The sequence below is a fragment of the Pseudorasbora parva genome, chromosome 18, assembly GCF_024679245.1.
Source record: "Pseudorasbora parva isolate DD20220531a chromosome 18, ASM2467924v1, whole genome shotgun sequence".
Taxonomy (NCBI): Eukaryota; Metazoa; Chordata; class Actinopteri; order Cypriniformes; family Gobionidae; genus Pseudorasbora; species Pseudorasbora parva.
This window is the reverse complement of record NC_090189.1, coordinates 27728496-27743388: the sequence shown is the minus strand read 5'-3', so window position 1 is coordinate 27743388 and position 14893 is coordinate 27728496. Positions and strand designations below refer to the sequence as shown.

Below are 14893 nucleotides of genomic sequence, written 5' to 3'. Positions count from 1 at the left end.
GAAAGACGGAACTGTGCAAATCGGTTTATTTCGGGAGCCTTTTTGCCCTACGCACACAACAAGTCATTTAGACAGTTGCAACAGTTTATTTTTTTTACACAAAGGTTGGTTTTACACACTCAATCTATTTCGCAGTTCCTGACTCTGTTTTTTCCGCTTGCAAATCGATGTTCACAGGCGTGCAATGCTTTTGGCCGTATTTTGGCGAAATAAACGTGTCAAAAGGGTAAGCGCAGAAAAATGGAAGTCAGAAGAATACAGATCATATTTATTTTGCGTTAACATGAAGCTGCAGTTTCACAATACATGAATTACACTTATGAAAACAGTAAAATGCTGCAAATATTTTTTTCTTACACTTGAAAGGCAATTTACACCTTTGCAAAACTTATCTTGTGCATGCAAATTTAATTTACGCTTGCAATCTTATGTACACTTTCACAAATCTTACCCTACGCTTGCAATTCTATATGGCATCAATTTACCTTCATAGAAGTCCCTCCTTCAGAAACACGTAACGAGTTCTGATTGGGCCAGCGCTTCCTGTGTTGTGATTGGACAGCAGCTTAGCGCACTTTGCCCGGAAAGGTCCCGCCTCTTACCATAACGGGGAGATGCAAGCGCTGAATATGCGCTCTTCTCCACGTGGGAGAGCAACGAGACCACACCCCCTATTTTGCGTGTTCTTGTGGGCGGAGGGTTAGTCAACAAACGGTTCTAGTGACGTCATTACATCCCTGCACTTCCTGCTGTAGTCCAAACCGGCCGTTCGCTGTAGGCTTTGAAAGGGAACTTCTGTTAAATAAAATATCTCGCTAGGCATTGAACTTTGAGGTTTATAATTTTACAGGTATTATTTATGCTCTAACAGAAACATTTCACACTAGCTAAAGTTTGAAAGATGGAATCGTGAAGAACAGGACCTTTAAAAAGCTGTTAAGGACTTGAGAGAAAAGGCACGGAGAGCTTGTTATGCTATTAGGAGACATATACAAATTGACATCCCAATCAGAATCTGGCTAAAACTTATGAAGACCGTAATAGAGCCCATGGTGCTGTACGGGAGTGAAGTCTGGGGTCCGCTCTCAGACCAAGAGTTCTCTACATGGGACAAACACCCAATAGAGACTCTGCAGACCGAGCTGTGCAAAATCTTGCTGCGAATTCAGCGCAAAACCCCAAATAACGCCTGTGGAGCAGAATTAGGACTATACCCCCTGGTAATAACCGTTCAAAAAAGAGCCATTAAATTCCATGCCCACTTAAAAAATAGCGATGAACAGAGCCTATTTCATTTCATGTGTTTATTTGGCCGTTGAGGAGCGCAACCGAAGACAGGATCCTGTCAGTATAATTCAGTTCTCTTTCGTGACTTATCGCGCTTTTAATATTTATTTTCAATATAAAGTACATCCTACTTTTGTCTTTCTCATTCATTCATATTTCGTTATTAATAACGTTAAACCATATTGACATCAACTGAAATCTGCGCAGATTATCCTGAATACTACACATTTATAGGACATAAAGGATCTGCGGCAAAAGCGAAAGTACCAACGGGTGAAATGTTTTGAAATCTCTCTTATCACAGCAAAGCACCTGATACATTAAAGTTTATCTAGCCTACTTTTACATTTCCGCTGCTGTTCTAAAACGGCTTTCGCCTTTGTCCCAGTGCAGGAGCTGTAGGTTGCCATAGAAACGCAAGTGGCTAGTTAATTACGAGGCACTGAACATGCACTTTGGCCGGTACAACTTACATATTATTAATACAATAAACTTTTCATTAACTTTGATAGGCTGTACAAAAAGTGAATTGTAATTGGCAGGTTTCTCTGCAGAGAGCGGATCGCTGTTGATGAGTCTTCTGTTGATTTTTTTATCGATCATTTGTTGGTAAAGGGCGAGCCAGATGATTTTTGTCAAAAAGCCAGGTTTGGCTCGTGAGCTACAGGCTCCTGACCACTGATATACATGAATGAGTGTGTATTTATATATACATAAAAATTATAAACGGTTCACACATGTATATTATGTAAACACAAACTTGTATTTTGGATGCGCTTAATACATTTTTCAATATTACAAGTCAAACATGCTTGTCACCTGTATGAAACGCTTCATTCTCCTTTTGTCTCTACCATGACTCTTTGCAATCTCAATCACACTCAAAAAGACAGGACGTTTTTTTTTTTAAACCAAAACAGGAATATGAACTAGAATCAGAATCTCACATCAACATCCATGTCAGGATATCTTCTGCCTTTACTCTTCCCCAGGCATTTGGTCTTCCCTCCATCTAGCAGCTGGCACCAGAAGCCCTTCTTCGGATCGAACCTGCAGCAGGAACGAAGAGACAAAATGGAGGACAGGCAGCAAAACGAGTGATAACAGCCTAATCAGAATCAGAAAGCAACATAACAGACAGATGGTGCACAGCAAGGCCTCCTGAGAGGCTGCCACAGGACAAACCATCTTCATTGTCCAGTGGGAGATGAGGCTGACAGATGTTAGTGCTTATGAGATTATGTGATGCAGCATGAGAGGACAGAGGACAGATAGAGAGAGAAAGAGAGACAAGTGGAAGGGGCTGACTGAAAAGAAAGTACATGAGGTGGTAGAGCAGGCTGGGAATTAACACGCACTCTTACGATCCTGTCAGAGTAATGGGATCCATCAGGATGAGGAGACTGCTGAGAAACACTTCAAAGCAGTTCCAAAGCAAACACTTCAGGTGCTCAATAATGTACAGCATATTAATGACTCTTAATTGTCAATCATACAAGAGAAATGAAAAGCTTTTGAAGACAAGCGTCTTACGCAAGGATCTTGTGGTAGTTGAGCGTGTTTGTCACGCCAAGAAACTTCTGGATTTTGTCCATCACCAAAGCTGGTTCTGTCCTCAGCATCTGTCCATCCAGGACCAGGATCTGAGCAGAAAGAAACAGATTAATGTCAGTCATAGAAACACTCTCAAAAGCAAAACACAATGATGGACAGATGTGCATTAAGCAAACACCTGACTGGGGTGATAGTGTGTGAGCCAATGCTGGAGGTGTGTGGCGTAAAGTCCAGGGACCAGACATCGGCTCTGCAGGACCCTCAGTTTGATGGGCGCGTCCCGGCCAGCAGTGATGACATCATGGAATGTATATTTCTGAGCCACAGGATCATCATGGGCCCTCTGGTGCTGGAAAACAGCAATGAAAATACAAATTCATAATACAAATATAGTGCTGTGAAAAAGTAAGTACACCCCATGAATGCATTTACATTTTATATACAGTATATGAGTGTCACAGCAAAGGGTCTGAATACTTAGGACCATGCGACATTTCATTTTTTCTTTTTTTTTTTTAAATCTGCAAAATTGTCAACAATTCTGAGTTTTTCTGTTAATATGGGGTGCTGTGTGTACATTAATGAGAAAAAATGAACTTGATTTTAGCAAATGGCTGCAATATAACAAAGAGTGAAAAATTGAAGGGGGTCTGAATACTTTCCATACCCACTATATATGATGGGTTCTATATGGACATACAATATTATGTCCATATAGAATACAATTATATATATATATATATATATATATATATATATATATATATATTTTTTTTTTTAAATTGAAAATAGGTCAGAAGTTATTAATTCGATTTTATAAGTTTTTTCATGGGTGCTTAGGTGTGTATAAATGTATTATATAATAGAAGTATATGGCTTCCTTATAATATTTGGTTAATTGGTGACATATTGACAGCCCCTCTATATTTACCCAATATACCCTATATATATATATATATATATATATATATATATATATATATATATATATATATATAATACCAAATATTTAATATATAAATATTATAATATATATTATAATACTAAATACCAAATATTATTAAAAATTTTTTTTAATAACTTGCATAAAATGTGTTTTTATAGTTGAATGAAATGAATGATTCAGCTTATTGTGTAACCAACATACCAATAATAACCTGTAAAAAGATTTTACGCATAAAGCAAGACTTTTAATTGTAAACAAGCTGGAAATTCAACTTTACTTTTATTTTGAAATATATATGCTTTACTTCTTCCAGCCCCTTATTCAAAGAAAGTAGAAAGTTGAGGGCGAAAAAATATGCACTCTACATATTACAACATAAAAACCATAAAGTAAACATTGCTATAAATCCATCAACAATAGATCATACACAATATGTAAATGTAGGGTATTGGTTGCTTGCAAACTGCTCTGAAACTGTGAGCCTGCAAAAAATGCAATATTGCCACGTTTTAATTTAAAACTAGCAGCACACATTTTAAGACTTTAAAGACCAAAAAATCTGTAGAATGATTTCTACAGATTGCCATCATGACTGCAGCTATGCATAACAAATCAAGAAGTGAAGCATTAGTAAAAAAAAAAGCTGAAGCGGAACAGAGTGGACATTTCAACACGACAATAAATCAAGGAATGCAATAAAATCTGCGGCAAAAATAGTTAACCTTGTCTAACATTATTGATGGACTTCTGGGGGAAAATGTATGCGCTATAGATGTGTCAAATATGGGGAACTGTAGGACCCAGCAGAATGATGCAATCATTTCCGAATTACATATTTTTCCATTTTTGCAGATCTAATCTTCGGGCCAAAGCAGGTATCGTGGCCTTGACTAACCCTGGATGTGACTGGATGGCACACGAGCTGTTAAGATACTGACCTGATACCAGGAATAGGCTCTGTCAGCTGGGTTGATAAGAATGGTGATGATTTTGGCTTTGGGCAGAAGAGCAGCTGCTCGCCGGGCCGCGACCTCCGAGTCAAAGTAGTTGGCACTTTTCTCAAAGTAGAAATCTGAGCTAGTGTTGGAGGGTAGAGGGAAATACTCCATGTACCTACCATTAAAACAAACAATTAACATTTCAATAAATTCATAAAGCAGATGGGAGAGACGTGTCAGCACCTGTAAAAAAAAACATGTTTAAAGGTTTAGTTCTCCCAAAAATGAAATTTATGTCATTAATGACTTGTTCCATACCTGTAAGACCCCCGTTCATCTTCGAAACACAGTTTAAGATATTTTGTCCGAGAGATATTTTGTCTTTTCTGTTCCTTCAACGGAAGTGTATGCACACTATACTGTCCATCAGGAACAGAAAAGCTCTCGGACTAAATATAAATATCTTAAACTGTGTTCTGAAGATGAACGGATGTCTTACGGGTGTGGAACGACATTAGGGTGAGTCATTAATGACATCAATTTTCATTTTTGGGTGAACTAACCCTTTAAGTATTGCTGCACCTTTTTTTAAAATCTGTTTGGTGAAATGAATCTCCCTCAGCATTGTATTCGGCTCTTGTTTTTGAGATCAAGCCAGCACATGAACCATCATTTTTTCACAAACTGATTAAAGAGAAAAAGAAAGGCAGGAACAAAGAGAGAGGCGCTTGATGTGCATCAGACACCTGTTTTCTATTAGTTACATTTCAGACTACTGAAAGGAAAAGAAAAGGCTGGTGGTGAAGGCAGTGCTGTGTTTTGAAATGACCCATAACGCTTTCCTCTCATGGGAACATTAGCCTCCATGTCTCTTAATACTCTTAACTTCAAAGCATGCCAGACCTTCACAATCAATGTACTTCACAGCAGTTTACAAGAGCTATTTACTATAAAGAACCCATGAAATCATGTGGTTTTCTTGCCTGCGTTGGTGTACTCCCTATAGAAGAGTGAAGTTATGGTGCAGCAAAAAAAATGAGTCTGTTTAAGGGGAGGGGACATTCTCTTTCTTGAAAGCACTTGATTGGATACAGTCGGCTAAAGACCTAAGTTTGGTTTGAAGACGAAAAGCATGACAAACACAATGTTCTCTTGCCATTCCGGATTTCTAACACACTCACTTCCCTAATCTCACTGAATTAGAACGATTATTAAAACTTTATAGTTAGTTATGTTCCTTGGTGTGAACAGGCCTTCAATCTCATAAATGTTTCATCTCAACTTTTACATGAACTCATAGCAAACAACAGATATGGACACAAAACTTGTTTCATGGAGCTTTTAAATCATGCATGATTTTGAAGAAACTGCAGCCAACAAAGCTAAAAGTATGGTGGGAACTTTTATGTTTAAAATATCACCACATACCAGTCAATGCCTTTGTGGTAGTTTCGGCCGTTGAAGAACTGGATTTCTTCAAAGGTCTCCTTGCTGGGGTAGTTACTGGTCAAATCAGAATGCATGCCCAGAAACAGATAGAGAGCGGTAGTTCCTGAACAGACACAAGACGGCAGTGAGTGCACACGTTTACTGTCACATGATCAGCTTCACTTGTGGTCTTTTGGACCTTAATCTGCTAGAGAGCTATAGAAGTAATTATAAGTTCATATGTAGTACAAACCCAGAGTTAACTTGAGAAAAATGCAGGAAATGTCTCGTCTAAGATGTGACGATAAAGGTTCACTGAAATTATGCTGTTAGCTAATGTGCAAGCCAGAGAAGTGAAATAATAACAGTACAAAGAATAACTGAATAAATAAAATAAAGTCATTCTATGGCCCAACCCCCTAATCTAACTTTTATTGAGAGGATTAACACAGCGGTTTTACTACCCACTCTAAGAGAGGGCTATTGCTCCCTGAAGACATCTTTAGAAGTTTAATTAGTCAACGCTGTAAAACTCAAATTCACATTTACTGAGGAGCAGCCAGGGTTGCAGTAGAAAGCTTTGCGAAAGCCTGCACTCATCTGCTATGAGACTGTAGGATATAAAGCTCTCTCAACCCTGTGCACACACCAATCAAGGGCATTGGGAACACACACACACACAATCTCAAATGTTGATAATCAATCCCTATCACTGGCAACCTTTTGGTAATCAAAACAACAGTCAAAAGAGTTTTATATAATTTATAATAATTCAAGAATTTTATAATACAAATTAGGGATGTCCCGAGCCAATCTCAAGGATTGGTATCAGAAGCGATTAAGCATTTTTTAACTTATCAGTATCGGCTATTCTGAGCCTGATCCATTGCTTTATGTCATCGGTCTGCAGTAGGTGGCGGTGTGCACCTTCAAGTATGTTTGTCAACCATTAAACTAGTACTCCAGGGTGCAGTTTGGATCATGGTGCGAGAAACACTAAGTGCCAACTCTAAAATCATATCTTATCTGTTTAGTAACCATCGTAATTGTAATTAGGATCTTTTGGCTAATGTTATATTTTGCTTAAGACACAGAATATATTAAGTCATTGTTTATAAACTAAATCTTGGTGACAGGCTGATGGCACCTCCAGGTTCTTCAGGTTGAACTGAGCTGTTTTACATGAGCGCTTCATTAACTTGGCTTCATATTCCAATCAGGATCGGTGGATCAGAACAAACTGTAATTCACAAACACGTCACCGAACAAACACAAACTCAAGCAGCTGATTTTACATTTGAAATCTTTTTTAAACAGCTTAACTTGCATTGCTTGGTACCAAATGCTAATAAAAAGTCTTCATGGATATATATATATATATATATATATATATATATATATATATAGGTTCTGTATGTTATAATTTTTTAAAGGTTTACATTTTATAGTAAAATTATGTTATACTGGGTTAACACATATCTGTGACATCAGGTATTAAATGTCCAACCCCTCATTGTGTGTGTTATAATCTGTTAACTAGTTTCAATTATCAGCTCTAATTTGAACAGCAATATAGCTGCATAACTAGCAAAAAAAAAAAAAAAAAACCTTGGTGCTGTAAATCTGGCCAATTAAGAAGGCGATTAAAAGAGATCTTTACTGTGATTAATACTACAGCATTTATCAAGTGATGACTAAAATGAACTAAAAAACAAAAGCTAAGTAAAACATAGTTCCATTTTACAGTGATTCCTGTGGATTACAGAGAAATATAGTCTATACTGGTTCTTTTTAAATAAGCTAAAAGACCAGTTATTTAGCTTGTGCTTAAAACTTCATAAAACAAAGTAATATGAACATTTATTGCTAAAAGGATTAAGTTCACTTCAAAATGAAAATGTCCTTATAATTTACTCACCCCCATCTCATCTAAGATGTTCGTGTCTATCTTTCTTCAGCCCACATTCCAGGATTTTTCTCCATATAATAGACTTCTGTGGCAGCCAAAATGTTGAAGGTCCAAATCAATGCAGTTTCAAAGGGCTTCGAAGGGCTTATTTTTGTTTCATTCTTTATTTCATTTTTTTACCATTTTGACCAATAGTTTCACCAGATAAGAGCCTGTTCCTCGTCTGGGATCGTGCAGAGCCCCTGAATCCATTTGAAACTGCACTGATTTGGACCTTTAACCCGTTGGTTGCCGTAGGTCTATAATGTGGAGAAAAATCCTGGTTTCCTCAAAAACGTAATATCTATTCGACTGAAGAAAGAAAGACATGAACATCTTGGATGAGATGGGGATGAGTAAATTATCAGAACATTTTCATTTTGAAGTGAACTAATCCTTTAAGCTAGACTGGGTAAACCTAGCCTGATCTGCCGGTGATTTGATTTCGCCCTGCAACTCTACTGCTTAATTTCTACTGCTTCTGTTACACTTTTGCAAGAACCAATCACAGACTGGCTTATCCACCTATTGGCGGGTTGAACACAATGATGGATAGACAAGCGACGGGTCGTTGCCCGTTGATCACAACCTTTAGCCACAAGAGGTCGCTTATTCAAAACAAAGGGTTAGCTTGATGACACCTTAATTTCGCAGAGCTTTTATTATGCCTCAGACAGTCGCTTCCACTTCTTCCGGCAACGTGTATGTGGGGTAATAGTGCCGTTTCATCATATGTTTGTTTATAACACTGTTCTGTGCGTTCACTTCAGTAAGCTAGATCGATGCAGAAGACTAACTGTGTTGAGCTATATAACATTGATTCATTTTCTGTGAATGAATAAATACAAACAGTTGCTCGCCTGTCTAATAAAACGCATAATATATTAAAGCGTCTTTGGTGTTTCCATAGTTTCTACAAAATAAAATACGGAAATCGACTGTAACGCGGGTATGATGTCATTGATAGCTGACACACTGGTACGTTCTGTGTCCTTGTTAAAATAGATTATTTCTCTGGATTTAAACATTCTTGGACACATTTGGGATAATGTACACAAGTCAACAAAATATTTAACATTGCTCTAGTGGTTTTAAATTATTTTAAAAAATACAACACGGGTAAAAAGGTAAAAAAAAAATGACAGTGCCTTTTTTAAAATTAAATTAAATCTGAGATATTTCTGTCCCTCCATTGACAGACTACGCAACTACCACTTTGAAAAGAAATCATAAAACGAACCCATATGAATCAAGCAGTTTAATCACAAATTTTCGGAAGAGACTCGCTTTATATGAGGAACAGAATAAATTTAGGTCACACAAAAAGTTAATTATCATCATTCGTGTAAGATCCCAAGTTTGTGCATATCCACCAATCCTGATGGAAATATGAAGAAGCCTAAATTAATGAAGTGCTGGTTTAAATTGACAGAGCCCTGGCTGACATGCAGAAAATATATCAGCCTATAGAAAATATCTCTCCAGTGCTCACTAATGTCATTTCATGCTCTTCTGGCACAGATTTATTTGCTAAAAAAAATTAATAAATACAATATAGCTAAATCTCAAACAGTGGATCATTTATATTAGCAACATAAATCGTCATGTCACCCAGTCCTAAAATTGCTCAGTATCAAAGCATTCAGCATTATATGACTGTCTGTAAAGCTGCTTTTAAACGATGTGTGTTGGGAAAAGCGCTATAAAAATACATTTGACTTGAAATAGGTCTATATACATTGTGGCCATAAATTAAGAAATAGTTCCCCAGACTTATTAATATGTGAGCAGCACATATTACACAGCTTTGTTCTGCCCGATGAACCCAGAGATGCTGTCACCAAGGGTTTGTTTATAAAGTAACTTCATCTGACTTAATTCGTCTTAAGGTCAACAAAACATTAGCCAGTTGATCCAAACTGAAATCGCCATGGTTAGCACTTTAAATTTCTGTCATACATTAAGTCATACATAAAGGAATGTGCAAGTATCTTATTATTAGAATAATAAGTAAACATTGGATTGATTTCAATAAGCGAACATATCTGGCCAACACAGCTAGATGGTGCAAGAGCATACATGTGTAGATGTGTAGCGAGCAGAAAACACTCACCAGTCTTCTGAGGTCCAATGATAAGCAGCTTGGGGAAACGGTCACAGGTCTTTTCCTTAGACCAGATGTCTTTATGTCTTTTGTCCTCACAGGGGTCCTGTAACGGTAAGAAATAAGCTGAAGTGAAGTATTACCCATACGTCACTGAAATGAGCACCTTCTCAATAAAGAACACAGCAGGGAGTCTATCGCTGTGCCTCGATAACCAGCGGGAAATTATGAAGAAACTGGAGAAATTGTTCTCATTCCAGCCAGCATGAATATGAAAATCTTGGAGTTTCACCAAATTACTCAGGGCAAGACGTAACCCATGTCCCAAAACGCATACTTCCCTGCAAAATAAATGAACAAAAATAAGTAGGATGTCCGAAGGTTTAGTACATGCTCAGGAAATTAGGATGCAGCCTAAGCGCTTGGACTCGGATTTAACAAGAGCAAAAAACAAAACAAAAAAAAAGTCAAGCATGTCAAATATCTTACAACACATTAGCAGAGTCCAATAACAAGCAGATTTTATACTAATTCAGACTTAGCCTTTAAACACAACATCCCAGAGGTGGCCGTTTTATGGGATTCACCAGATGAAAGTCAGAGGCATAAACCAACCCCTGTCAAGAGCTTTGAAGCATCTCAGGAGAAAGATGTCCTGCAGCAGCCATTTTGAGCCTTTCATCCATCACAGCTGAAGATGCAGCAACGGGGGTAATAAATGAATAGTTTTAACCCTTGCCTCTTAATTAAACTCTTGCACGAATGCAAGATGGTCAAACGGTGCATCAAGATTGAAAAACCACCAGCATTCCAACACCTGTCCGTCCTAATGAGGAGATTAACAGCTAGAGCCCCGGCACTAATGACCGAAGAGTCTTGCTCGAGTACACGCCAGTGCTAAAAAGATTACTACACTGAAATAACACATTTGTGAATTTATTACAAATGTGCTCATGGGACCACAGTTTATGGTAGCCGTAAACATGAGCTCTGTTCCAAAACCTAGCGATCTACCTACCTACTAGACAGCAATTTGAGCCATTGTAAACAGAATGCGAAGGCTGTTCCAAAATATCAAAATCACTGTGATGTGTAAAATACATACAACATGATGGACTGTGAATGTAATGTGAATTTTAAATATACACTACTAGTTTTGTACAATATACTGATACTAGAAAGGAATTGTGATACCCTGCTAATAAAGATTGTACGATACCACAATTTATTAGACACATTGGTCATATGAGTTTTTAGATTAAAAAAAAAATAATAATAATTTATGAAACACTTATACTAATTATAAGTTCTGTCATATTACTCAATTAATTTTACTGTTTTAGTTTGTTTTTGCCATAGTATTGTTGATTCAGTATTGGTATTAAAGGGGTCATGAATTGAGAAATCAATTTTCCCTTGAGCTTTTGATATATGAAAACGCTATCAAAGGCTGAATAATCCTTAATTTGTGGTGTTGTTGGTTCATTGCAATTCAGGATCAGACTCAGACATGCATGGGACAGGGCTCGCAAAGCCCAACGTCCCGGGCTGTGTATGTGTGTGTGTGTGTACGGTTCACACTTATATCCACCGATCGGGCAGGCTAAGTAATAAAAAAATAACATTCCAATCAATCACGAGTGGATGAGAGAGAAATCGTATTTGTTAACAGGGCAAATCAACTCGTGAAATATTATGGTACATAATGCATCAAAATGCTATGTCATCAGTTTGCCTAAGAACACAGAACTGATTAGAACACAGCAATGTTTTACGCACCATTTACAGGTGGTAGGGAGCAGGTGTACATTTCTTTCGTACTAACAAACATTTTGAAAAAAACTAAAATTTTCATGAATTCAAGTGGCTTTACAAATGATTTAAACACAAATTCGTTCTGCTCGTGTTTCATGAATGAGGCCTAACAGGGCTCTACATTATGGCCATTTTGGGCACATTATGCCTGAAAATTACTGCGTGCAACAGTGAAAAATATTTAGGCGCACCGGTGCGAGTGACCCGATCGATTCTCATGAATGGATGTGTAATACAATCGGAATAAAAACTACAACTTCCAAAGTGCATCAACACAGAGAAACTGCTTGGCTACTTTTCCTACTGCAATCAACTGCTTTCCATGCATTCAGTCAGCAGAATAAGTGCAAAAACGTCTGCGACGGACGGACTACACTTCAAACAACGATTGTTTACGAGGTAACGTTAAGTTAAAACGAGTTTGTGACGACGCAGCCACGCGCACTTTACCAGACACCTCACGCAGCACGCTGATTATTTACAGCCAAATCAAAATTAACTGAAAATCACGTTACCACATTTGGATTATCATAAACAGGCTCAGAAATTAGCGGATGCTTGGGGCATCAATGCCATCAAAAAATAATGTATTAATAATACATTTAAAAAGTCCTTGAATTTAATCTTTATCACACATGCTATTTCAAAAAATACTAAATTTATACAATGAGCAAGTATATCATGAAGATTTTTTCCAAACCATTTTTTGTCTTATCCTGAATCACTATGGTAGCCTGCTACTACAAATAAAATAAGTGTTTATATTCCCGCTGCGGATTAGCACCGTATCTGCGAGACTACCATAGACACAAACAGAGAGAAGTAGATCCGGCTGCAATGTTCTTCCGCAAGACGCATGCGGTTCTGTTTATGAAGCATCAGAGCGCCAAAAGTTACGGCTTGCTATTGCTCAGAGTATTGATTGCATATGTAATACAGATCTTGCACAAAAATCCAATAGACAAGTTGATATTAAGTAACAACGTTTTAGCCACAACACTGTCTATTTGTGAAAATCAAAGCCATCGCCAAGCGATTCGATTCAAATGAATCTATTTTTTTACGGTCTATGGTTTTGAACTATTGACTGAATGAATTGGCGCCATCTACTGGCGGTTTTATTTTCATATTTATACTTTGAATGGACTTTTTATTTAAAATATTAAAAATTTAAAGTTTAATTTGTACATAATTCAAAAACTTATATGTAAAACATTCATACAACATTTACCCATGAGCTACATTAAACAATCACATATGCACATATGTAAATGTGTCTAAATCCCACTTAAATGCGTCTAAATCAAGAAGCTGGTGCTTCTTCTCTTCAGTTCAGCCACACATCTTCTATAGGGTTCAGGTCAGGAAACTGGGATGGTCATGGCAGAAGCTTCATTTTGTGCTCATTCACACATCTGTGTGTTGATTTTGATGTTTGTTTTGGATCGTTGTCCTGATGGGAGATTCAACCACGGCCCTAGGGCAGTGTTGAAAAAATCGATTCACCAATTCTGAATTGATTTTCATATTAATTTCTAAAGATCGATCCGCAACTCAGAGGATCGATTTAATAATAGGCCTACATTTTCCCCGTGAATTTTTATTTGCCGCGTCACTGAATTCACGCATGCATGCAAGGTGGAAGGACATCAAAACAACGAACATGGCAGCTTTGAAAACTCCAGAACCGCCGCGGACAGAGAATGCTAGAGTAGGTAAACAAACTCAAGCCGACGCTCTCGTCACTATACCGCCGCAGCCGTGCCGAAGAAGCGCCGTGGACAGACCGAGTTTTCCCTCATTCTTCCTCTTCTCGTTACCGTGGCGGACAGAGAATACTAGAGTAAGGTAGACGAGTGACAAGATCTTGAGAATCGGAATCGAATTGATTCTTGAAATTTGAATCGAAACCCAGCCCTACATGGCTATAAGATTTCTAGCAGAATCCATCAGGTTTAGATTTTTTATCTTTTGGTATTTGCTAAAATCCATGATACCATGTATCTGAACAAGATGTCCAGGACCTCCAGCAAAAAAATAGGCCCACAACATTAAAGATCCAGTGGTATTTTTAGCCGTGGGCATGGGGTACTTTTTATCCTTGTTTGCACCAAACCCATTTGGTAGATTTGCTGCCAAAAAGCTATTTTATACTTTCATCTGACCACAGAACCAGGTCCCTTTTGACTTTCCAGTCATGTCTGACCACTTTCGAAGCTAATTGTGCTTGAACGGTTTAAAATCACCTCTTTTTTAACCACAATGCTTAAACACGCATACAAATGATAAGCTTTCTTGACCACGTAGCACAGCAATGTCACGAGCGTATATTGAATCGAACCGCAATAGAGTCCAAAATCTCTACCGGTTGACACATTTCTACCGGTATATCGTTTAAACCAAAACAGGTCACCTGCCACAGGCAAAATTACCTGCAGAGCAAAATATTAATTTCCCACCCTAGTCACTACCTTGAAAGATAGCTGCCAATGTAGGACATAGACATCAAGGCAGATCAATAGGTTTTGGAACAAAGCCATGTTGTCTAAAATAAAAAAAAATAAAAAAAATAAAAAAACTCTTTCCATTTTGTATATTTCCTCTGCATGTAACAGCAGCTTTGCAGATTTCTTGGGAAAACAACTGCAGAAGAAAGAAGATTATTCAGAGCAGGGCAAGCTGTGGAACGCTGGAGAGCCGACAGAAAAGATGGGACCTCAACCTTGACAGGAAACGAGAGAGATCAAAAGAGGGATTTAAAGCTTTCAGGCACCCACTTTCTCTTTCTCTAAGGGTGAAACAAAACAACAGAGTTAGAAAGAGTGAGACAAGAAATAAAGAAGCTGGATAAATTGAAATGGGGAGAGCCGGCG

At 37.7% G+C, this 14893-nt stretch overlaps 1 protein-coding gene across 3 annotated transcripts in view; it reads right to left on the bottom strand.

Annotated features, from left to right (window-relative positions):
* ndst1b (N-deacetylase/N-sulfotransferase (heparan glucosaminyl) 1b) overlaps positions 1 to 14893 on the bottom strand; it is a 124645-nt gene that overhangs the window by 9235 nt on the left and 100517 nt on the right. For all 3 annotated transcript variants that reach the window (XM_067424750.1, XM_067424748.1, XM_067424749.1), the window contains 6 exons: positions 10215 to 10311; positions 6154 to 6277; positions 4726 to 4900; positions 3020 to 3190; positions 2821 to 2930; positions 2235 to 2337 (listed from right to left, as the gene is read on the bottom strand). In XM_067424750.1, coding sequence (XP_067280851.1) covers positions 2235 to 2337; positions 2821 to 2930; positions 3020 to 3190; positions 4726 to 4900; positions 6154 to 6277; positions 10215 to 10311 — 780 coding nt within the window. The remainder of the gene's footprint in view (positions 1 to 2234; positions 2338 to 2820; positions 2931 to 3019; positions 3191 to 4725; positions 4901 to 6153; positions 6278 to 10214; positions 10312 to 14893) is intronic.